This window comes from Ranitomeya variabilis, chromosome 3 (assembly GCF_051348905.1).
Source record: "Ranitomeya variabilis isolate aRanVar5 chromosome 3, aRanVar5.hap1, whole genome shotgun sequence".
Lineage (NCBI taxonomy): Eukaryota > Metazoa > Chordata > Amphibia > Anura > Dendrobatidae > Ranitomeya > Ranitomeya variabilis.
The window spans coordinates 232,712,858-232,738,192 of record NC_135234.1 but is presented as its reverse complement, the minus strand read 5'-3'; the positions used below and the strand labels follow the sequence as shown (position 1 = coordinate 232,738,192).

The 25,335-nt window shown below is 48.2% G+C and overlaps 1 protein-coding gene across 2 annotated transcripts in view; it reads left to right on the top strand.

Annotated features, from left to right (window-relative positions):
• LOC143815710 (uncharacterized) overlaps positions 1-25,335 on the top strand; it is a 97,587-nt gene that overhangs the window by 47,514 nt on the left and 24,738 nt on the right. Inside the window, exons 2-3 of one of the 2 annotated variants that reach the window (XM_077295237.1) lie at positions 14,113-14,438; positions 18,030-18,485. In XM_077295237.1, the coding sequence (XP_077151352.1) occupies positions 14,113-14,438; positions 18,030-18,032 (329 nt within the window). In that variant the 3' untranslated portion in view covers positions 18,033-18,485. Of the gene's footprint in view, positions 1-14,112; positions 14,439-18,029; positions 18,486-25,335 lie in introns of those variants that run through there. The other variant, XM_077295236.1, reaches the window with a different exon arrangement.

The following is a 25,335-nucleotide window of genomic DNA, read 5'->3' as shown; positions in this document are numbered from 1 at the left end:
TTTGGGGTACATTTTTTCCCCCTCTTCCATTGAGATGTACCCTGTCAAGGTTCAGGCTATTTGTGATTGGACACAACCCTCTTCTCTTAAGAGTCTTCAGAAGTTTTTGGGCTTTGCTAATTTTTATCGTCGATTTATAACTGGTTTTTCTGATGTTGCTAAACCGTTGACTGATTTGACTAAGAAGGGTGCTGATGTTGCTGATTGGTCCCCTGCTGCTGTGGAGGCCTTTCGGGAGCTTAAGCGCCGCTTTTCTTCCGCCCCTGTATTGCGTCAGCCTGATGTTACTCTTCCTTTTCAGGTTGAGGTTGACGCTTCAGAAATCGGAGCTGGGGCGGTTTTGTCGCAGAAAAGTTCCGACTGCTCCGTGATGAGACCTTGTGCGTTCTTTTCTCGTAAATTTTCGCCCGCTGAGCGAAATTATGATATTGGTAATCGGGAGCTCTTGGCTATGAAGTGGGCTTTTGAGGAGTGGCGTCATTGGCTTGAGGGGGCTAGACATCAGGTGGTGGTATTGACCGACCACAAGAATTTGATTTATCTTGAGTCTGCCAGGCGCCTGAATCCTAGACAGGCGCGCTGGTCGTTATTTTTCTCTCGGTTTAATTTTGTGGTTTCTTACCTACCAGGTTCTAAAAATGTGAAGGCGGATGCCCTTTCTAGGAGTTTTGAGCCTGATTCCCCTGGTAATTCTGAACCTACAGGTATCCTTAAGGATGGAGTGATATTATCTGCTGTTTCCCCAGACTTGCGACGGGTCTTGCAGGAGTTTCAGGCGAATAGACCTGATCGTTGCCCGCCTGGTAGAATGTTTGTTCCTGATGATTGGACCAGTAGAGTCATCTCGGAGGTCCATTCTTCTGCGTTAGCAGGTCATCCTGGAATCTTTGGTACCAGGGATTTGGTGGCTAGGTCCTTCTGGTGGCCTTCCCTGTCGCGAGATGTGCGAGGTTTTGTGCAGTCTTGTGATGTTTGTGCTCGGGCCAAGCCTTGTTGTTCTCGGGCTAGTGGATTGTTGTTATCCTTGCCTATTCCGAAGAGGCCTTGGACTCACATCTCCATGGATTTTATTTCTGATCTCCCTGTTTCTCAGAAGATGTCTGTCATCTGGGTGGTGTGTGACCGTTTCTCTAAGATGGTCCATTTGGTTCCCTTGCCCAAATTGCCTTCCTCATCCGAGCTGGTTCCTCTGTTTTTTCAAAATGTGGTGCGCTTGCATGGTATTCCGGAGAATATCGTTTCTGACAGGGGAACCCAATTCGTGTCTAGATTTTGGCGAGCGTTCTGTGCTAGGATGGGCATTGATTTGTCTTTTTCGTCTGCTTTCCATCCTCAGACTAATGGCCAGACCGAGCGAACTAAGCAGACCTTGGAGACTTATTTGAGGTGTTTTGTGTCTGCGGATCAGGATGATTGGGTTGCCTTTTTGCCCTTGGCGGAGTTTGCCCTCAATAATCGGGCTAGTTCTGCCACCTTGGTTTCTCCTTTCTTCTGTAATTCGGGGTTTCATCCTCGTTTCTCTTCCGGTCAGGTGGAGTCTTCGGATTGTCCTGGAGTGGATGCTGTGGTGGAGAGGTTGCATCAGATTTGGGGGCATGTGGTGGACAATTTGAAGTTGTCCCAGGAGAAGACTCAGCATTTTGCCAACCGCCGTCGTCGTGTTGGTCCTCGTCTTTGTGTTGGGGACTTGGTGTGGTTATCTTCTCGTTTTGTCCCTATGAAGGTTTCTTCTCCTAAGTTTAAGCCTCGGTTCATCGGCCCGTACAAGATATTGGAGATTCTTAACCCTGTGTCCTTTCGTTTGGACCTCCCTGCATCTTTTTCTATTCATAAGGTCTTCCATCGGTCATTGTTGCGCAGGTATGAGGTACCGGTTGTGCCTTCCGTGGAGCCTCCTGCTCCGGTGTTGGTTGAGGGTGAGTTGGAGTACGTTGTCGAGAAGATCTTGGACTCCCGTGTTTCCAGACGGAGACTTCAGTATCTGGTCAAGTGGAAGGGCTACGGTCAGGAGGATAACTCTTGGGTGACAGCCTCTGATGTTCATGCCTCCGATTTGGTCCGTGCCTTTCATAGGGCTCATCCTGATCGCCCTGGTGGTTCTGGTGAGGGTTCGGTGCCCCCTCCTTGAGGGGGGGGTACTGTTGTGAATTTGGTTTCTGGGCTCCCCCGGTGGTTTCTGGTGGTACTGCACTTGTGTGCTTCATCTCCTCTGTTCACCTGTTTTCCATCTGGATGTGGGAGTTTTCTATTTAGCCTTGCTCCTCAGTCATTTCTATGCCGGCCAACAATGTTACCAGAAGCCTTTCTGTTGCATGTTCCTGCTCCTAGACAACTATCAGCTAAGTTGGACTTGTTGTCCTAAGTTTGTTTTGCATTTTTGTTCCAGTTCTCTGTGATTGAATATTTCTGAGGCTGGAAGCTCTTGTGAGCTGAAATTGCCACTCTGGTGTCATGAGTTGATATTAGAGTCTTAAAGTAATTTCAGGATGGTATTTTGAAAGGGTTTTCAGCTGACCGTGAAGTTCCCTTTTCTGTCTTCCTACTATCTAGTAAGCGGACCTCAATTTGCTAAACCTATCTTCATACTTCGTATGTCAATTTCCTCTAAAATCACCGCCAATATATGTGGGGGCTACTGTCTGCCTTTTGGGGGAAAATTTCTCTAGAGGTAAGCCAGGTCTGTATTTTCCTCTGCTAGGGTCAGTCAGTTCTCCGGCTGGCGCTGGGCGTCTAGGGATAAAACGTAGGCACGCTACCCGGCCACTGTTAGTTGTGCGGTAGGTTTAGCTCATGGTCAGCTCGAGTTCCCATCTTCCAAGAGCTAGTCCTTTTGTATGCTTTATTACGTTCTCTTGCCATTGAGAACCATGACAGGCACCAGACCTACTGCCTCTCCTTTCTTACAGGACCGCTCCTTTCAGCCCGAGCCTTCTGTCTTTTCAACTACTATACATAGTATAGAACATAACATTACTTTCAGTTTAAGAGCACTGAGCCATCTCTATATGGCTCCTAAGAGGACTCAGGGTTCACCTTCTGTCCTCGTTGTCTATCAACATTATCAAACATTTTCTATATAACATTAAACCTTCTCATTATTTTCTTACTGACATGTATGCTGGACACTACGTCTACCCCTACGGGCCCACTGCATCCTTCTTCTAGCTTCCACTTTCTTTCAGGGAACATTATCAGCATTTCTTTACAATTAACTAGTTGGATACATATAACTTTCTCATGCAAGCATTATCATCACTTTCTTTTTATCAAGACATTATTGCTATCTCTCAGTCTCAAAGCAATACCATTCTTTAAGTGCAACTAATGGACATCCCCTTTAAGAGGGGACCAAGTCTTTATGAGGTAGCATATCTTCTCAGCTACCAGTCCATACTCAGCAAAGGTTCCAGTGTGGTATCTTCACAAAGAGTCCTTTTTGGAGTAAAACCAGTAGGGAGCACCTTTAATAAGGTGCAAACTATTTACAAAAAGTTTGTATCATGCACTGTTCATGATTGCGGCAGTTCTGGAAACTTGTGCAAAACTTAGAAGAACAAACAAAACAATAGGGATCCCGGGTCAACAAAGGGATCCCTTTAAAAGTTTACCCTCAACGGGTTTAGCAGCAAAACAGTAAAACAGTAACTATATACATACTCATGGTATCGAGGTTTATCCCTTCAAGTCTGGGGATGGCTTCCGTGAGTACCGCCCTCCTCCTGCCACCACGTAAAGGGCATCAGCACCCTGGATAGGGGTCTGGGTACTCACGGTTCTCCTCGGAGTGATGGCCCGCAGACACTTGGCACACAGGGAGATGGAAGCAATAGCCGCGGGTCCCGGTGAATCATCTGAGGATGGTGGTGTCACTTCCGGCTTGTATTTACGCACATGCAAGGCATACCACCCCTTGTCTCCCCAGTGGCGGGTATACCGAACCCGGTCCCCTGGGTAGAGATCCCGGCCTGGGTGTCCCTCCATGAGATGCGCCTCTACATCCCACCGGTTTACAAACACCTCCAAGGCAAGGCCGGACTCTTTAATGAAGCCCCAACCTCCCTGCAGTCGGAAGGTGCTGATCACGCCGTAGCGCTGCGGGCCCCAATTCTCCTCAGCAGCCTGCCTGACCTGGGCTTTAGTTTGAAGGTCCTTCTCTCGCTCAGCCTGACGCTGGTGCGGCCTGTCATGAATCCCAATGGCTAGGGATAGCAAGGGACAAGCAAAGTAATACAAAATATCGGACGAGCTCTAGGGTGATGGAACCTGGGCTGACCGCTGCCCTACGCCTGACAAACGCAACTAGAGATAGCCAGGGAGCGTGCCTACGTTGGTTCTAGACGCCATGCACCAGCCGAAGAGCTAACTAGTACTGCAGAGAAAATAAAGACCTCACTTGCCTCCAGAGGAATGAACCCCAAAAGGTATAGTTGCCCCCCACATGTATTGACGGTGAAATGACAGGAAGGCACACACATAGAGATGATATATATAGGTTCAGCAAATTGAGGCCCGCTGTAAACTAGAAAGCAGAACGATACAAAAGGGGTCTGAGCGGTCAGCAAAAAACCCTAATCAAAAAACCATCCTGAGATTACAAGAACCCATGTGCCAACTCATGGCACATGGGGAGAACCTCAGTCCACTAGAGCTACCAGCTAGCATAGAGACATAATAAGCAAGCTGGACAAAAAAAACAACAACTGAAAATCAGCACTTAGCTTATCCTGAAAGATCTGGGAGCAGGTAGGCAGGAACCAAACAGAGCACATCTGAATACATTGATAGCCAGCAAGGGAATGACAGAAAGGCCAGGTAAAATAGGAAACACCCAGCCTCTGATGGACAGGTGGAAACCAAAGGCCGCAACCCACCAAAGTCACCCAGTACCAGCAGTAACCACCAGAGGGAGCCCACAAACAAAATCCACAACAGCGGCCCCTCGCCAGGGATGGTTGCTCGCTGGCACAGGCTCCGGAACTGCCGGCACAGCTCCTCTACCTCCGCCCCGAGGATCTCCTGATTAGCACAGCCTGGTAAGAACTCCTTCGGCTCCCATTGGCGGGGCCTGGTACGGGTCTTCTCTCCCTCTCCGGGGTGACTTCCGCGCTCCATGCTGCCAATCGGATTCTGCCTCGTGGCATTCAGAGGTTTTCGCTCCTCCCCTTCCGGAGGGCGGCCCCTCTCTCCTCCACCATCCCACACTAGGAGGCGGGCCCTCCTCCTTGATGAGCATATCCTCTGGACATAGTAATATCTATGAGGGGCGGGTTCCATCTTCGCGCCACTCTTCCAAGCGACGCCCACAATGACACGCCCCCTCTCTCCTGCGCGCCACATAATACTATAATGGCGGCGGTTTTTGGCGGGGAATGGCACAGCACAGTCTTTTCATTAAAGCACAGTCCAAGCACAGTAAATCACAGTTCCAAGGCACACATGACCTGATTCTTCAGGCTTAAGTAGATCCTGTTCGTGACGCCAAAAATGTAGCGCCCCCACTGCCGCAGGGCCGAGGGGTACCCGGTACCGGGCCTCTGAGTCTCTGTTCTGGGGTTGTCACGGTGGCTAGACCCGGTCCGTGACCCTGCCGAGGGGCGCACAGTAGTAGATGTGAATGTTGATAGTGGTGGTGACGCTGTAGTGGTGCGGTGCAGTAAATAACGAGGACACCAGGTTGCAGTCTCTTTACCTCTTTACTGAAGATCTCTAGGTCCTCAGTCCGGAGTCCAGATAGCCAGGCTGCGCAAGTCCGGCCGGTCCAATGGCACCTCCAGAGTTCTCTTAGCAGGTGGAAATCTGTGCCTTCCTTCTAGCGCTATGTGTTGCGGTCCTTCCCTGCTGTGCTTACGGAAAGTCCCCACAACTGTTGTGTCCGTTTCTTAAGTTCCCTCACAACTCAATTAGATGATGTTCTGCTAATTCTCCGTTCCTCCCTGATGTTGCGGTTAGAACGGCACCCGTTTGACGGGTAGGCTCGGAGCTCTTCCGGGACCCTAGAGTCGCCCCTCTCCACAAGTTGCCCCCCAAGACTGCATAGGTGATTTAGGTGAGACAGCCCGCCTTAGACTGACTGTCCTGCCGCTGTTTAGAGTATTGCTTGAAGCTGAATATTGTAATACTCCCTCGGCGTTCCGGCCGCCGGTTGTGCGCCTCAGTAGAATGTTGCCTCGATCTTACAGCACGACCCTTACTGGTATTCTCCTTGTTGCGTTGATCTCGTTTCTCACTCAGCACAATCTATCTCGCTTCCAATCCCTTCATGGGCACCGCCGCTATACTGAGCAGGCACGGTCCCGTTACGTTCTCTCTTGTTGCCAAGTCTCTGTCAGGATCCCACCCCTGACAGAGACCCTACCGAATCTTCTCCTGCAACACCCTCTGCCACAAGGTGTTGCCTGGCTCCAACCCAGTCAGCTTTCTGTCTAACTTCCTGCCTGACCCCCAGTTTTACCAGTGTGTGAGGAGTGGCCTAATGAATAGAACCCTTAGCTCCCCCTGGAGGCCCGGCGGTGAAATGTATTGGTGTATGTGATACCTGATCAGATGAACTCCTTCAGTGCCATCAGACGTACCATAGCTCCCCTTAGTGGCGGAGCCACAGTACTGCAACGACCAGGACTCTGGGGCGCTGCACTCCCCCCTGGTTAAATCCAGTACTCCGGGACTGGGAAGAAAACAACAATACAAGTTAGCAAAAAGACATACAATTTTGTTGAGTGCAATAACAATAAGTATACTTGAACAGAGCTTCCCTTTATGGGAGGTGAGGACACTTGAACGTTACAAACATGGTTAAATATCATAGCAACATGCTATAAATAACTTCTCTTACCCAACCGGGTATTCTACTTAGTACAAATTCTTGAACAATAATTTAACATTGCCTTTAAGGACGTACACTCTAAATCCGCTAAAGACCTTCTTATAATCACATTATAAGGCAATTTTAACTTTTACATCCTCCTTCTTTAAATCTGCAGGACCCCCTGTCCTAACGGCACCAGACCTACTGCCTCTCCTTTCTTACAGGACCGCTCCTTTCAGCCCGAGCCTTCTGTCTTTTCAACTACTATACATAGTATAGAACATAACATTACTTTCAGTTTAAGAGCACTGAGCCATCTCTATATGGCTCCTAAGAGGACTCAGGGTTCACCTTCTGTCCTCGTTGTCTATCAACATTATCAAACATTTTCTATATAACATTAAACCTTCTCATTATTTTCTTACTGACATGTATGCTGGACACTACGTCTACCCCTACGGGCCCACTGCATCCTTCTTCTAGCTTCCACTTTCTTTCAGGGAACATTATCAGCATTTCTTTACAATTAACTAGTTGGATACATATAACTTTCTCATGCAAGCATTATCATCACTTTCTTTTTATCAAGACATTATTGCTATCTCTCAGTCTCAAAGCAATACCATTCTTTAAGTGCAACTAATGGACATCCCCTTTAAGAGGGGACCAAGTCTTTATGAGGTAGCATATCTTCTCAGCTACCAGTCCATACTCAGCAAAGGTTCCAGTGTGGTATCTTCACAAAGAGTCCTTTTTGGAGTAAAACCAGTAGGGAGCACCTTTAATAAGGTGCAAACTATTTACAAAAAGTTTGTATCATGCACTGTTCATGATTGCGGCAGTTCTGGAAACTTGTGCAAAACTTAGAAGAACAAACAAAACAATAGGGATCCCGGGTCAACAAAGGGATCCCTTTAAAAGTTTACCCTCAACGGGTTTAGCAGCAAAACAGTAAAACAGTAACTATATACATACTCATGGTATCGAGGTTTATCCCTTCAAGTCTGGGGATGGCTTCCGTGAGTACCGCCCTCCTCCTGCCACCATGTAAAGGGCATCAGCACCCTGGATAGCTGTCTGGGTACTCACGGTTCTCCTCGGAGTGATGGCCCGCAGACACTTGGCACACAGGGAGATGGAAGCAATAGCCGCGGGTCCCGGTGAATCATCTGAGGATGGTGGTGTCACTTCCGGCTTGTATTTACGCACATGCAAGGCATACCACCCCTTGTCTCCCCAGTGGCGGGTATACCGAACCCGGTCCCCTGGGTAGAGATCCCGGCCTGGGTGTCCCTCCATGAGATGCGCCTCTACATCCCACCGGTTTACAAACACCTCCAAGGCAAGGCCGGACTCTTTAATGAAGCCCCAACCTCCCTGCAGTCGGAAGGTGCTGATCACGCCGTAGCGCTGCGGGCCCCAATTCTCCTCAGCAGCCTGCCTGACCTGGGCTTTAGTTTGAAGGTCCTTCTCTCGCTCAGCCTGACGCTGGTGCGGCCCCTATCCAGGGATGGTTGCTCGCTGGCACAGGCTCCGGAACTGCCGGCACAGCTCCTCTACCTCCGCCCCAAGGATCTCCTGATTAGCGCAGCCTGGTAAGAACTCCTTCGGCTCCCATTGGCGGGGCCTGGTACGGGTCTTCTCTCCCTCTCCGGGGTGACTTCCGCGCTCCATGCTGCCAATCGGATTCTGCCTCGTGGCATTCAGAGGTTTTCGCTCCTCCCCTTCCGGAGGGCGGCCCCTCTCTCCTCCACCATCCCACACTAGGAGGCGGGCCCTCCTCCTTGATGAGCATATCCTCTGGACATAGTAATATCTATGAGGGGCGGGTTCCATCTTCGCGCCACTCTTCCAAGCGACGCCCACAATGACACGCCCCCTCTCTCCTGCGCGCCACATAATACTATAATGGCGGCGGTTTTTGGCGGGGAATGGCACAGCACAGTCTTTTCATTAAAGCACAGTCCAAGCACAGTAAATCACAGTTCCAAGGCACACATGACCTGATTCTTCAGGCTTAAGTAGATCCTGTTCGTGACGCCAAAAATGTAGCGCCCCCACTGCCGCAGGGCCGAGGGGTACCCGGTACCGGGCCTCTGAGTCTCTGTTCTGGGGTTGTCACGGTGGCTAGACCCGGTCCGTGACCCTGCCGAGGGGCGCACAGTAGTAGATGTGAATGTTGATAGTGGTGGTGACGCTGTAGTGGTGCGGTGCAGTAAATAACGAGGACACCAGGTTGCAGTCTCTTTACCTCTTTACTGAAGATCTCTAGGTCCTCAGTCCGGAGTCCAGATAGCCAGGCTGCGCAAGTCCGGCCGGTCCAATGGCACCTCCAGAGTTCTCTTAGCAGGTGGAAATCTGTGCCTTCCTTCTAGCGCTATGTGTTGCGGTCCTTCCCTGCTGTGCTTACGGAAAGTCCCCACAACTGTTGTGTCCGTTTCTTAAGTTCCCTCACAACTCAATTAGATGATGTTCTGCTAATTCTCCGTTCCTCCCTGATGTTGCGGTTAGAACGGCACCCGTTTGACGGGTAGGCTCGGAGCTCTTCCGGGACCCTAGAGTCGCCCCTCTCCACAAGTTGCCCCCCAAGACTGCATAGGTGATTTAGGTGAGACAGCCCGCCTTAGACTGACTGTCCTGCCGCTGTTTAGAGTATTGCTTGAAGCTGAATATTGTAATACTCCCTCGGCGTTCCGGCCGCCGGTTGTGCGCCTCAGTAGAATGTTGCCTCGATCTTACAGCACGACCCCTACTGGTATTCTCCTTGTTGCGTTGATCTCGTTTCTCACTCAGCACAATCTATCTCGCTTCCAATCCCTTCTTGGGCACCGCCGCTATACTGAGCAGGCACGGTCCCGTTACGTTCTCTCTTGTTGCCAAGTCTCTGTCAGGATCCCACCCCTGACAGAGACCCTACCGAATCTTCTCCTGCAACACCCTCTGCCACAAGGTGTTGCCTGGCTCCAACCCAGTCAGCTTTCTGTCTAACTTCCTGCCTGACCCCCAGTTTTACCAGTGTGTGAGGAGTGGCCTAATGAATAGAACCCTTAGCTCCCCCTGGAGGCCCGGCGGTGAAATGTATTGGTGTCTGTGATACCTGATCAGATGAACTCCTTCAGTGCCATCAGACGTACCATAGCTCCCCTTAGTGGCGGAGCCACAGTACTGCAACGACCAGGACTCTGGGGCGCTGCACAAACTTTATATCATCTCTGGTCCAGAGAGGCAGGCCATGAAGGACTATATCATGGAAAGTTAGGCAAAGGGTCATATCAGACCATCCTCAGCCTCCATTGCTGAAGGATTTTTCTTTGTAAAGAAGAAAGATGGGGGGTTACGCCCCTGCCTAGATTTCCGCAATCTCAATTAATTCACGGTCCGGGATCCGGATCCCCTCCCTCTCATCCCAGACCTCTTTAATCAGATTGTAGGAGCAAAATGGTTTTCTAATCTGGATCTCAGGGGGGTGTATAATCTCATTCTTATTAAAGGGCGGGATGAGTGGAAAACAGCTTTCAATATGCTTGAGAGACACTATGAGAACTTTGTGATGCCACTTGTGTTGATGAATTCTCCCACTGTCTTTCAGCACTTTGTAAATAACATCTTTAGTCACCTGGTAGATAGATTTCTTGTAATCTATCTTGATGACATATTAATTTATTCACCCGACCTTGAGTCATATCAGGTACATGTTAGGCAGGTTTTACAGATACTCAGAGACAATAAATTATTTGTCAAACCAGACAAATTTATGTCCTCAGTTGAGGAGATCCCTTTTCTATGCTATGTGTTATTGTCCACCGGTTTTTGCATGAATCTGGCGAAAGTCTGGGTGGCACTGGATTGTGATCGTCCTGAGGATTTGAAGGCGTTACAAAGGTTTTTGGGTTTTGCCAACTACTACCTTAAGTCCATCAAAAACTTACCTGGAGTGGCCAAACCTCTGACGGATATGACCAGGAAAGGGACAGACTTTTCCAAGTGGTCCAGTTCAGCCAGGGAGGAATTCGATACCTTGAAGGAGTGTTTTGCATCTACATCGATTCTCATACAGCCTGACGTCACTCAGCCTTTTATTAGCCTGGTGCCAAGGAACGGAATATGCAGGGAGCATACTGATGACATCACAGCTCATTGTTTGGGCTGAGCTGCAGCCAGGGAGACACAGAGGTCTGCTGTGAGTGTGACAGCCAGAAGGCAGGAGGAGATCAACCCGACTGCAGGAGCACAAGATAAGGAGCATCCAGCTGTGTGAGATATGGGGGTAGCAGGCAGCAGACCCTTATCAGTTGAAAGGACAGGAGATACACAGCAGTGAGGGGTCTGCCACAAAGTCCAATTTAACAATTGCTGGTAGGAGCCAGGCAGATGGTGTGTTGCAGAGTGCTACTGTAAGTAGAAGGACCGGCCCAGGCGTACCTTTTCCATTGTCAATCCGTAACTGTCAGTGCTGTCACCCAATTTGCATGGGGGAAAGCTTAAAACCCCAGACCAACCTTTGCACTCAGTGTTAGGGGGCGCGGCTATACAAAAGAAGCTGCAGCGTGTGGGAAGAGGGAGGCCTTGTCTCCCGGGGCAATACAAATTCTTCAGCAATGAGAGAGACTGCAATTGGAGAGCGGACTTGTATCGGAAGATCCAATTGCAATGGGCCCTGTCCGTCACTTGGCAAGATTGTGACCTTGGGACCTTTAGAAGTGTTGATGATCGACTATTTGACTATAGGCCTTGCTCATCAAGGGTATGTACATTGCTTGGTAATGACGGATCATTTCACCAAATTTGCTGTCGTGAACCTGACTCGGGACCAAACAGCGGAATCCACAGCACATGCCATCTGCAAGAACTTCATCCAAGTGTACGGATGTCCAAAGAGAATCCACTCAGACCAGGGTGCCTGTTTTCTGCGACAAGTAATGGAGGAACTGCAACGCTTATATCAAATTGGGAAGTCTCAGACAATGCCCTACCATCCTCAAGGCAATGGAGCGTGCGAGCGGTTCATTTGGACTCTCATCCAGATGTTGAGAACACTAGAGGTGGACCGCAAAGTGCGGTGGCAGAATTCGAAACAGAGTTGGTGTGGGTCTACAACAACCGAGTACATCGCACCACAGGGTACACAGCCTACACTCTTGGCTGCTCTTCGGCAGGTTGGGAAAAGAGATTGCAGAGTTGGAACTGGACCCAGAGGAGGGCTGCCCATGGACAGGGGTGTCCACCTGGGTACAAGAACATCACCATCGACTGCAGACATTAAATTGTCTGGTGCCGACCAGGTTTCAAGAGCTGGAACATCTGGAGGTGGCTCCTCTGTGAGGGACAGTTCTTCAGGCCGGAGATCGGGTGTTAGTATGAGACAAACATCCTAGAGACAAACTAGAGTACCCATGGGAGAAAACATTGTGTGAAGTGACGAGTCAACTCTGAAGGACCCGTCTATGAAGTTCAACCTGAAGGAGAAGAGAATGCCAATACTCGTGTCCTGCACTGAAACATGCTACGTCTCTGCGTGTCAAGAGACCCTGCACTAAAAGAAGAAAAGAAACCCAGTATTCCTGAGGTTCTTCCTTCAGTCATTTACGATTGTGAAGAGGAAGAATGTCTTGAACCGTCACAAGTAGGCCCAGAAGAACAGCAGATACCTGAGGCTCCTGAGATTCCTGAAATGGCTGTTTTGCCAGAACTGGGCGCGTCCGCGCCGCCATCAGTCCAACCGGACTCAACTACACAACTTGATTCAACCGCTACTACGAGTTTATGACGTTCTGAACGTTCGACTGCAGGAAAGGCTCCTAACCGATATGAGCAAGACCATTTTGTTTGGCAACAAGTGGTTCAAGGAATAGGAGAATGTCAACGCATCCTACAGGAACTCTTGACCGTGGAATGGCGAGCACAAAGAGAGGGGGAATGTGAGGAGAAGGACCGGACCAGGCATACCTTTTCCGTTTGTGGATTCGGAGCTGTCGGGGCTGTCACCCAAGTTGCACGGGGTAAAGCTTAAAACCCCAGACCAACCTTTGCACTGAGTGTTAGGGGGAGCGGCTATACAAAAGAAGCTGCAGCGCGCGGGAAGCGGGGCAAACTTGGCAGGAACGTGCAGCGCACAGGAGGACATAGTAAGGGCTCTGACCTGTATGCAACTGGATGGAGCAGGCCCAAGCCTAAAGGGCCTCAGATCCTTAACCAGAGACTGCCGACAGAGACTAGCGAAGTATATGCTGACACGCTGACACCGGAGACTGCGAGTGACAAAGTCCTCTGTCAGGACTTAGACGCGTGTGTGCTGAGACAAGAACGCCAGGTGACCTGTTGTGAACTGTATCTTGATACACCTGCTTGCATCTGCCGAGTAACATCATACTCTGGTAGTGTTAGAGACTGTGACGGTACCTCTACTTCATCTTCTGGACCCAGGACCCCCGTCAGGACAATGAGAATACACCGCCGCCGCCAGGACCCCGTCAGAACAACAAGGATTCACCACTGCCGCCAGGACATGGAACGCCATCTTCCTCAGGGCTATGAAAACTGTTGAAGGAAAGAGCGCAATTAGTGTCTTATCTGAGGAGGTTAAAAGGTTAATCCATAGGATTTCCCTCAAAAGATGTAGCTGAGTTGAAGCATTGAAAGGATTCGCTGCAGCAGATCCACGAGTTCAGGAAGGACCAGCAGTTGAATACAGATTGGGATAATTGTGGTAAATTTCTGCGCTGCTGAATCACTAGAATTCCAGAATTATTAGTACATGTGGCTTTATTATTCTTCGCATTTCAGAGTTCAAGACTCCTTCATCAGGAAACACCACAGGAATCAATTCAATCAATTCAGGATTCCAGATTCTGATGTCGCCAGACTGATAAGTGTAACATTACTGAACTTCCCCTTTAAATTGCCCGCAACTGTTTTATTCCAATTTAACAATTACTGCTCAAACCATTTTTATCCCCTTTCCCCCCTGCATGGAGTCTCCACTGTTAAAATTAATCCCACATTAACCCTTGCTCTGCCTCCGGTCCGTTACTGCATCCCGCAACCTGCTCACACTACACCAAGACTAGAGAGAAGTGAACACTTAATAAGGAATAGTTGAGCTTCAGAGGTACAGGTCATTGTGATGCAAGGTTGCTGCAGAGAACCTGGGTGTTATACAGATGCGTATTGGGTTTGTTCTACTATACATCAAGAGGCCGTGTGGATGCTTACAGAAAATGGAAAGAAAGATCACTGAGGGATGAATGCGATATCAGCAGCTCTAATCGCCCAGAGGATAATTTAGTGTTCGGATTTTTCTTTTGCAGGTTCTGGCAGCAGTGTGGGAAAGAAGGCTCGGAAGCGGAGTGGTGGAAAGGGTAATCACAAGTCGGGTGGAAGACACCATGATAGGAGAAAATCACCAGCGGACAGCCGTTCTTTGTCTCTGTCTATCACTCCAGCTTCTTTGCCAGTAAGAAGAAAGAACAATGTGCACACAGTCTCTTGTTATCACGGGGGTGATCATTTCGCATGTCTGGAGCTTCTGCATGGTGGACATCTGGGGTTCGTACACAGAGGATGGATCTGGATCAACAACCCGGAGAGCCAGCCAGTGCAACAGCAGGGACGCAGGTCGGGAGTCGTCTGGATGGTGAGTGTCCTACAGGCATGGTCCATATCACATAATACACATGATTCAAACAAAGATTTAGTCTCGGTTTTAAAGATGGTGCTAGCAGGTTTAAAACAATAACATGGGCACAGCAACCCACCTTTAATACCAGGTGGGGAGCTTGAACCTCAGCCTGGGGTGGATTCAACGGTTCATGGATTGGCATTCAGGGATTCATTTTTTTGTGGGATGGTTCCTTTGGGTGCTCAATTGGTCGGAGAAACAAGGGAGAAGATTAAAGTGGTGAATATATTGATATTTGGTCACTGATCAGGTGACTCTCTTTTTTTTTTAGAGGAGTGATTGGAAAGTGAGAGTTGCAAAAACATTCGGTAATTGGTTGTAGGCCCTTCTTATATTGGCACACAAAATTTGTAGTTTACAGCCAGAGAAAGGTACAGAACTGTTAGTTTACGTGGACACCATATTTAGTGCTCATCAGTTACAAGTAGGGGCGGCATGGTGGAAATATGAGGAGTTCCGCCAACATCTGGCGCTATACCCAGGTGTAGGTTGGGCCCCAAAAGCTACAGACATATGTTTTCAATAAATTGTGGCATAACGTCCAAAGCAACGTTCCTTTTCTCCAGTAGTTAGTCGCAGTTGGCAGCAGCATCCTGACACAGTGTGACATGTTAGTTATACAATGAAGGGCACTGCCGTTTCTACGCCACGTGTAAATTCAAACATGAATGCACAGTATGCGGGGAAGCACATGCAGCGTTGCGGTGCTTCCATAGACTAAAGCAAAACACCAGAATGGGCGCTGCCAGTACAAGCGAGAATGCCAGTGAAAAAGGAAGCTCTGCTGTATTTGCTCGATCTGTACCTCAAAAGAGAGAAAGCAAGGGTGCTACGGGAGGGGTTTTGTGAAGGTTTCAGTATACCTTTTCAGTTTTCGGCAGTGTCTTTGTTTAGTTAAAATTTAAAATCTGTACAGGATAATACAGCGTTAGTTAAGGAAAAATTGATGAAGGAGGTGGTACTGGGCAGAATGGTGGGACCTTTCAGCATCTCGACTTTTCAGAATTGGAGAGTATCCCCTCTCGGCTTAGTGCCTAAGAGGGAGTCGGGAAAGTACTGCCTTATTCATCATCTTTAATTGCCGCTAGGATTGCCTATCAATGATGGTATATCAAAGGAGGAAGCAAGAGTAAGATACAAGTCTTTTGACAGGGGATATTTTTGGAAAAACAAGCAGGTAGAGTTGCTTTATTAGCAAAATCAGATATAGAAGCGGCCTTCAGGCTTCTGCCGATACATGTTGAATGTTTCCATTTGGAAGGTTGCTATTTGGAAGGTAAATATTTAGTGGATATGTGCCTACTAGTGATGAGCGAGTGTACTCGTTGCTCTGGTGATCTCCGAGTATTTGTCAGTGTTCGGAGATTACGTTTTCATCGCAGCAGCTGAATGATTTACAGCTACTAGACAGCTTGATTACATGTGAGGATTCCCTAGCAACCAGGCAACCCCCATATGTACTCAGCCTGGGTAGTAGCTGTAAATCATTCAGCTGAGGCGATGAAAACTTAATCTCCGAACACTAACAAATACTCGGAGATCACCCGAGCGTGCTCGGGAAAATCCAAGCAATGAGTACCCTCGCTCATCACTAGTGCCTACCAATGGGGTGTTCTATATCTTGTTTTTACTTTGAGATTGTTAATAGTTTTTTAGAATGGTTGCTGAAATCGCAAACAGGTTTATTTTCATCGACATGTTATCTTGACTATTTTCTGCTCGTAGGTCCAGATGATTTACAGGTTTGTCAGTAGTTGTTGTACTCCTTTCAATCATTGATGCGGGAATTGAGCTTTCCACTGTCAGAAGAAAAAGCCCAGGGGCCTGTGAGATGTTTGACGTTTTTTAGGTATAGAGACAATTGGAAAAGTCGAGAAATTGCAACATAGTATGGTGCAGGTCAGTAGTGCTAAAAAAAATCTAATTACTAGTGATGATCGAAAAGTGAAATATTCAGATTTGGGAAAATTGGCACAAATAATTTCTAGTATTCGTATATTCATACCGAATAACGAATCCAATGCAAGTCAATGGAAAAGACAATTTTTTTTCTGCTGGCCCAACAAATAGCTCTGGGTGCCTGAGGAAAAAAGCTGAAATGGATGGGAAAGAGCTAAAACCAAATGGGAACAGCATGAAGAAGATGCCTGCATGTCTTTCTGACTCACATATGGTATCTGGGAATAATGTTGTCAGACTATTGCACCGGTTTTACGGATTTTTTCTTTTAAAGGGAAAATGTTAAGAAACATTTTTTCCTGCATAATTACATGTACCTCCCCTTTAGCATCTATTCACACAGAGCGTTTTGGCTTTAGTTTTTCCTTTAACATTTGCGAGGGCTCTCACTCCTACATTTGCCAAATAGTTAGCAAAATAGTGGAATACATATTTCCCATCCCTTTACAATGCCATTTCAAACATGCCCATTTGAATTTTGTGCTTTGCCCGCCACCACCACCATGTCCACCGCCACATCATTATGCGGCCCTTGCTTCCCATTTTCAGAGGGCAGCAAAAATGTGAAACCTGAGTTTATTAAGGGCCCTTAGGTGGCTGTGTATCATACATTTGGGAGAGCTCTCACTCCTACATTTGGGAGGTCCCTCCCTCATGCCAAATAGTTAGCAAAATAGTGGAATATATATTCTCCATCCCTTTACAATGCCATTTGAAACATGCCTATTTGAATTTTGGGCTTCGCCCGCCACCACCACCATATCCACCGCCATGTCATAATGTGGCCCTCGCTTTTAATTTTCAGAGGGCCACCAGGTGCTGTGAAACCTGCGTTTTGTAAGGTCCTCAGTTCATATTTGCCATCAAATCCCAATGGAACCACTGTCATAGCGGCTGAAGCCGCTGTAAGATGAATATAATACAGGAGTTGAGTGAGTTGTATGATCAATGTCAGTAAATTGAATTCTACCAGACACCAAAAGCATTAGAATTAAGTTCTGAATACAGTGTATGCAAGCGAGGGCCTGTATTGCGGTCAGTCTGTCAGACCTGAAACCCATGCCAGGAACATGTACAAGCCTCATTTTACTTGGAAGCAGCCTCCTCAAGGGAAAGAGCCAGGAGTGCCACTGACCAATCTGCACAAGCCTGCGCACTTCTGAAAACTACCCAACTAGGCAGAATTATTTTGCGCAGTGTCCCTGCTCTAAGGTCTATATTGGCCTAACTTCCAGGGAACTGCGCATTAGGGTAAGGGAGCACGTCAGGGACATACTCGCGGCAAAGGAGGTGGAGGACCTTTTGCTGCTGAAGACCCTGCCCAGACACTTTAGGCTATGCCACAACTCTGACCCACGTGGCCTTAAAGTGAAGGGAATCGATAGAATACATGGGGGCATAAGAGGTGGAAATCTGAAGCAAATGCTAGCACAGGCCGAAACCAGATGGATCGTGGAGCTTGGCACTATGTCCCCCAGTGGCTTAAGCGAGAAACTGAGCTTTGCCCTGTACCTGTAATCCCTGCTTGTTTTTAATTTTGTTGTGTCTTTAGCTAATGTGTTTTATTGTTGTATTTTTTTATTTTAGTAATCCAATTATATGAAACCTCATACTTTGCTATGGCTTGAGATATGGTTCCCCTATGATGATTAAGACCTTGCACTCACTGACAACCTTTGAAGATCGCATGAAATCCGACTTGGTTGCACCATATGTTTGAAGAATCCCCCGAACTAACCTGGAGGCTATAAATCTGTGTTTGTTTATTTTGATTATATATGATCTTTCTCGCTTTTGAATGCCCCTTGATCATTGTGTGATATATCACTGCTTGTATTTTTTTTTTTTGAACATCTAAATGATCTAAATATAGGGGAAGCGTAGGGAGATATGCGATCCTTCTCATTAGTATGCACGGGTTAGGGCGGGATATCTGCATTATCCTAATCCATCAAGAGAAAGGGCTGAGCACTCGCGCATTAGAGGCTGGTGTGTGGGATAGTTGGACTTCAACAAAATGGCGACGCGCATGTGCACCATACCCCGGGACAGGGCCGGCTCCAGGTTTTCATGGGCCCTTGGGCGACAGAACCTCAGTGGGCCCCCTTGTGGAGCAAATCATGTGGCGACAGTAAAACAGCAGGGACCACAGAGACCCAAATATTTTATTTAGAAAAAAACTATGTAAACTTTATAAAAACACTAGTGCAAAATAGAGAAAGTGCAATATATCAGGGAAACTTTTGATAAATTTGCTTCTCTGTAAGTTGTAAACTTCTAAACAAATTTAAACAATTTATGCCTTTTGCTAGATCTTTAACAGTAGTTACTTTTCTTAGGTGCTCCTTTAAACCTTTCTTCCCCATCTATTCCCTACCTACAAAAACTCCCCACTCTGTGTGCACCTGCAGTGTGGACCACTGACCCCAATATTTAATCAATTGTGTCATTGCTAGGATTACTCCCACCCCCCAAAATCCCACAGAAAGTAGTAATGCCCCTACTGTGCAACGACATGTATGGGCCTTTGAAGGATATAAATATATAAATACAATTGTAAATGCATTAATTTAAAAAAAACCACAATACTAAGTGCTATTTACATGAACTCTGTATTTACTGTCAGTGTACATGTAACACAGTGATCACTGGTGACATTATACACAGGAGCTCTGTATATAGTGTCAGTGTACAGGTAATACAGGGATCACCAGTGACATTATACACAGGAGCTCTGTAAAAAGTGCCAGTGTACAGGTAATACAGTGATCACCACTGCCAGTGACATTATATACAGGAGCTCTGTATATAGTATACAGTGTATAGTGTCAGTGCACAGGTAATACACTGACTCACCAGTGACGTCTCTAGCTGAAGTCCTTCATCTTTGCTTTTCTCATTCATGCAGCACAGACCGCCATCGCTTCTTCCAGCCAGGACTCGCCTCTGCATAAAAAAAACACAGTTATCTAGAGCACATTCCCCACTTTTTCCCTTTCTTCTACACTACACATCTGAATACAGAGGTCCACCCACAATCAATATATAATTGGTTATTATGCAACCTCATAGATTGCAAGCTTACGAGTCCCCCATCATGTGCAGTCCCCCTTACCTCCCACTTCATGTGCAGTCCTCCTTACCCCCACTTCATCATGTTCAGCCCAACTCCCCCACTTCATCATGTGCAGCCCAACTCCCCCACTTCATCATGTGCAGCCCAACTCCTCCTTCATCATGTGCAGTCCTCCTTAACCCCCAAATTCCATCATGTGCAGCCTCCTTTAACCCCCCAAATTCCGTCATGTGCAGCCTCCTTTAACCCCCCCAAGTTCCATCGTGTGCAGCCTCCTTTAATCCCCCCAAACTCCATCATGTGCAGCCTCCTTTAACCCCCCAAATTCCATCATGTGCAGCCTTCTTTATCCCCCCAAATTCCATCATGTGCAGCCACCTTTAACCCCCCAAATTCCGTCATGTGCAGCCTCCTTTAACCCCCCAAATTCCATCATGTGCAGCCTCCTTTAACCCCCAAAACTCCATCATGTGCAGCCTCCTTTCACCCCTCCCCACTTCTTCATTTGCAGTTACCCACCATTTAATTTAAAAAAAAAAAAAAAAAAAAAGGTTTTTTTATACTTACATCACCACTCGCTCCCTTGCAGCGCCTCTCCGCTAGCGTCCTGGCCGGGACATGTCGGCACGTGCGCGATGACGTCATCGCGCACGCCCGACACCTGACCCGGAAGCATAGAGAGATATCATGGAGCCTGGAGGGAGCAGGAGCTGTGCAGCCGTCAAGCTGTCAGCCGCGCACAAAGCTCCCGGACCCGGCGCGGACGTGTGCGCCGACTGTGACTGCTGCCGGCCGCTTCACAGTGCAGCGCACACGGCCGCGCACAATTTGATGCAGCTTTGCACACAATTTGCAGCTTTACAGCCACCACCAGGCGGCCGGCCCTGATCAGCTGCAGGGGGAGCGGCCCGGGGGGCATTTGCATCTTTGCAACCCGGCCCAGTCCGCCCCTGCTAGGGGGGCCCCCAGAAGTCAGGGGGCCCCGGCATCTGCCCGACCCTGCCGTCCGCTGACGCCGGCCCTGCCCCGGGATCCGATATCTTTTTGAAGGCCTCTTTAACTCCGGCGTGCAGATATGACGTCACGGGGGATTTCCTCCCTGCACGCTGAAGCTGAGTGCCGACATTAGATGCACCTGGGACCCGGGGGCGGCGGCGCCGTGCACGACACACTACTGGGCAATAGGTGAGTGGGGATAATATATAAGCCAGCAACTATGTAGACATGACATGCGCAATCATCTTTTTCTCCCTTGAGAAAGCGGAAGACGCGAAACGTACGTCGGGACGTGTGTGATACTAAGGACGGGCTCACCACATGGGTATGTGTCAGGCATTCTATATGTGTTTAATTGGACTGGGAACTTGGCACTATGCACTTTAGGTCTATTTAGACTAGGGCTTATATATTTGGGATGCCCATATGTTATGACACGGACTATATGATCCCAGAAGCCTGTATACTATTTCCTGTATCACTTTTTTGTGTTTTATACTTGGGTACTCATCCTTTCCTCTTAATGAATATGAGATTTTGGTATTTTCTGTGTTTTTAAAAATAAAATTTGTTAATTTTTCTAAACACTTTTTGCGAGAGTGGTGTGTTTGGGTACTTGATACCCGGTTGATAGATTATGATAGGTTCACACACCCCTATATTTAATGCTTTGATGGATAAACCTTCCTTGTTGGAGGTTCCTATATATGTAGCATTATTATGTTTTTGGACAGTTTTGTATTTCCAACTAGGCAGAATGTATCTTTTGCATGGTTTTGAGCAACAATGGAGTAATTACAGGATATGTCCCAGAGAGTGTCGAGGTCTGTGGAGTCTATTACTCATGTGGCAGGCAGTGCAACAGAGCACAGGTAAAGGCCTTAGCAACGCAATGACCATGTTCCAATATGTGTAAGGCTGCGGCCTGAATAGGTATGTGGAGCGTGTTAACCCAGTCTCTTAGACATGCTTAAAATATACATAAACTGGCAAATACCCCACCACCAATTTTTTGAAAGGACCCAAACTTTAAAAATGTAAGGGAAGCAACAGTTTAATAAAGAGACACAAGTCTAATTTAGGAGCCTGGAATAGTCAGCAATGGTCTTTGTCCAGCACCAGACAATTTACATTGCTAAGGAATATGTATGCCCTATCTAACTAACAATTTGTGAACAGACATATATGCTGACAAGGGACAACTGAATGCTACACTGGGACAACAAAATGGATGTGGTTGCTGGCTGCTGTGTCTGTGCAACTGTAGGTTGTGGACAGGAGATCTCAGTGCCTCCTTCCTGGACATCAGAATGGGAATGACGTAACACAGGGGAAGGGCCAGTGGTTTCACAGTCAGACACAAATTTTGTACCTAGGCGTTCCCACCAACTACTGGGGTGCTATGTATATGAGCAGTATAAGGTATATGCTAACAGAGGTATAATGTTGAATTTCCCTTTATAAAGGGATGTGTGGGTAAGATTTTCAAACTAGCAGCATATATACTGTATAGAGCATGTTTCATTGCTCATATTATTATTCTGTGTAAGGCTGAAACCTGAAGAATTATGTGGATCATATTAATGCATTTATGTTCCAAAATGTCCAAGTGCAGACCCCAATAACAACATCCAGACAACAACCAGACATATGCTTAAAGAGACCGTGAAAAGGGCAACACAATAAAAAGAAATTTGACCAATTCTGAACAGCCAATCACAGCATTTCTCATTGTTTCAGCCAATCGGAGCGGCTGATACAATGAGGTCCCAGGCTAGGATCGAGTACCGATGTACTCGATCTTAGGGCCGGTGCCTGGCAAAGCCAGGCACCGGCAAAAGACCCCTAGATTGGCGCGATCGCCGATCGAATCGATCGCGCCAATCGCAGGGCACAGCGGCGGTATTACCGCGCTGTGCCCTGCTGCAGCGGCCTGGATCGGTGCTTCAATCGCACCGATCGCAGGCCAGAGACTAGTGCAGGCCCAGCAGGGCCTGCAGGAGGTGATTGGCGCGATCGATGCTATCGACGATTGCGCCAATCACAGGGCACAGCGGCGGTCACGTTGTGACCGCTGTGTGCCCAGCTGGTGACCAGGCTGTGACCTGCCTAGGATCGGAGGGATCCTAGGCAGTTGCCATGGTCACCAGGGCCTGCAGGGATTGGTGGGATCGATGTTATCATTCGATCCCACCAATGACAGCTCACAGCAGCGGTGTGACCGCTCTGTGACCTGTCTGTCACCTGCAGGTGACCTGTCTGACCGTTCTGCAGGGGTCCCCACTCTAGCTGAGGACTCCTGCAGAGCAGTCACACAGCTAGATTTTGTCTTGCTGGGCCTTGTGGTGCTACAGAAGCCTGTAACACCACAATCCCCTGCATTCGAAAACAGCGAAAGAAAGAAGAAAGAAAACCGAAGAAAGAAAACCGAAGAAAGAAGAGAGACTACAAATGTGTTACCAGCCCCTACCTGATCTCTCTTCACCCCCCAATACCCCCATCCCCCTCCTTTTTAACCCCCTCCGTCCCTCTTTGCGCCGCCTCCGTGCGCACGTTTAGCAGCCGCCGAGCGTTGATTGGTGACGCAGTTCACCGATCAACACTCGTGCTCGCTTTTTTTTCCATCAACCCCCTTTGCCCAATTTCGTACACCCATCCCGTAGCCGCCAAACTTTGATAAGTGACGCAGTTCACTTATCAGAGCTTGTGCCTGCCGTTTTCCTTTTTTTTTTTTCACAACACCTGTGCGCACACCCAGCAGCCGCCGAACTTTGATAAGTGACGCAGTTCACTTATCAAAGCTCTTGTGCCTGCCGTTTTCTTTTTTTTTTCCCATCTCCATGCGCTCACCCAGCCGCCGCGTCTAACCCGTGTCTTCCTTTTCTTTTCATCTTCGTGCGCTCACCCAGCCGCCGCGTCTAACCCGTGCCTTTCTTTTTTCTTTTTTTTCCCATCTCCGTGCGCTCACCCAGCCGCCACGTCTAACCCGTGCATTTCTTGTTTTTTTTCCATCTCCATGCGCTCACTCAGCCGCCGCGTCTAACCCGCGCCTTCCTTTTTTTTTTCCCCCATCTCTGTGTGCTCACCCAGCCGCCGCATCTAACCCACACCTTCCTTTTTTTTTTTTTTCCCACCTCCGTGTGCTCACCCAGCCGCCACGTCTAACCCGTGCCTTTCTTCTTTTTTTTTCCTCATCTCCGTGTGCTCACCCAGCCGCCGCGTCTAACCCGTGCCTTTCTTCTTTTTTTTTCACATCCCCGTTCGCACACCCAGCAGCCGCTGAACTTTGATAGGTGACGCTGTTCACTTATCAGAGCTCTCGTGCCTGCCGTTTTTTTTTTTTTTTTTTCACATCCCCGTTCGCACACCCAGCAGCCGCTGAACTTTGATAAGTGACGCGGTTCACTTATCAGAGCTCTCGTGCCTGACGTTTTTTTTTCACATCCTTGTTCGCACACCCAGCAGCGGCCGAACTTTGATAAGTGACGTGGTTCACTTATCAGAGCTCTCGTGCCTGCCGTTTTTTTTTTCACATCCCCGTTCGCACACCCAGCAGCGGCCGAAATTTTATAAGTGACGGGGTTCACTTATCAGAGCTAGGGCCTGCTGTTTTATACTTTTCTTTCACAGGTATTTTTTTTTCCCTATTTGCTTTTTTTTCCTTTAGCTTTTTCTTTTCAGAGTAGTTTTCACCAAGCACTATCCCCCCCACACTTACACATAGTTACCAATAATGTACACCCAAGCACCACACTTACAAAAAAAATGTCCTGCTCGTCCCGTTCATCCCAACAGCGCTATTCAGCGGAGGAGGCATATTCTTTCCTTGCCTCCGACACTGATAGCGAGGGAGAGGATCCCACTTTTCTTTATTTTTCTGATTCTTCCTCATCCTCTTCCCACTCCTCATCTTCCTCCTCCGGCCCTGCGGAACCGCCACGCAGACGCCGCAGGACAGAAGATGAGGCAAGGCCCATCGTTGATGAAGATGAAGCGCCCACCATTGCTGAAGACGAACCAGCGCACCCCACAGCGGACCCCATATGGAACCAAACCCAGGTACGGAATCAAACTCTACAAGCTGTGTGAGAGTACCTCAGGGTACACCCACAGCTTTAGAGTTTACGAAGGGAAGGACACCAGGATTGAACCGCCTGAGTGTCCTTCTATCCTGGGAGTGAGTGGGAAAATTGTGTGGGATTTGGTGCACCCACTGCTGGATAAAGGTTATCACCTCTATACCGATAACTTTTACACCAGCATCCCACTCTACAAATCTCTCTCTGCATGAGGTACCGCAGCCTGCGGTACTGTCTGCAAAAATCAGAAAGGGCCTCCCGAAGACGCTACTTGGGCAGACTCTCAGAAAAGGTGAGAGCAAAGCCCTATGTAGCGACCACCTGCTGGTGGTCAAGTACAAGGACAAAAGGGATGTCCTTCTATTGACCATCATACACGGTGATGGCAGCGCCCTCAGCACTGTAAGGGGTACCTCTACAGAGGTCAGCAAACCGACCTGTGTACTGGGGTACAACAAAAACATGGGGGGCGTTGATCTCTCTGATCAACTCCTCCAACCGTACAGTGCTTTGTGAAAGGCCAGGGTGTGGTACAAAAAGCTGTCCGTGCACATTGTACAAATGGCAATGCACACAACACCGATACGTCATACCTTCATTTCCAGGAGGTAGTGGTTAAGGCCCTGATGTTTGGCACGAGGGAAGGAGCGGGCCCCAGTACTTCTGGAACTGAAGGTACACGTATCGTACCAGATCAGCATTTTCCGGGGGTGGTCCCGCCAACTGGAAGAAAAGGTAAGCC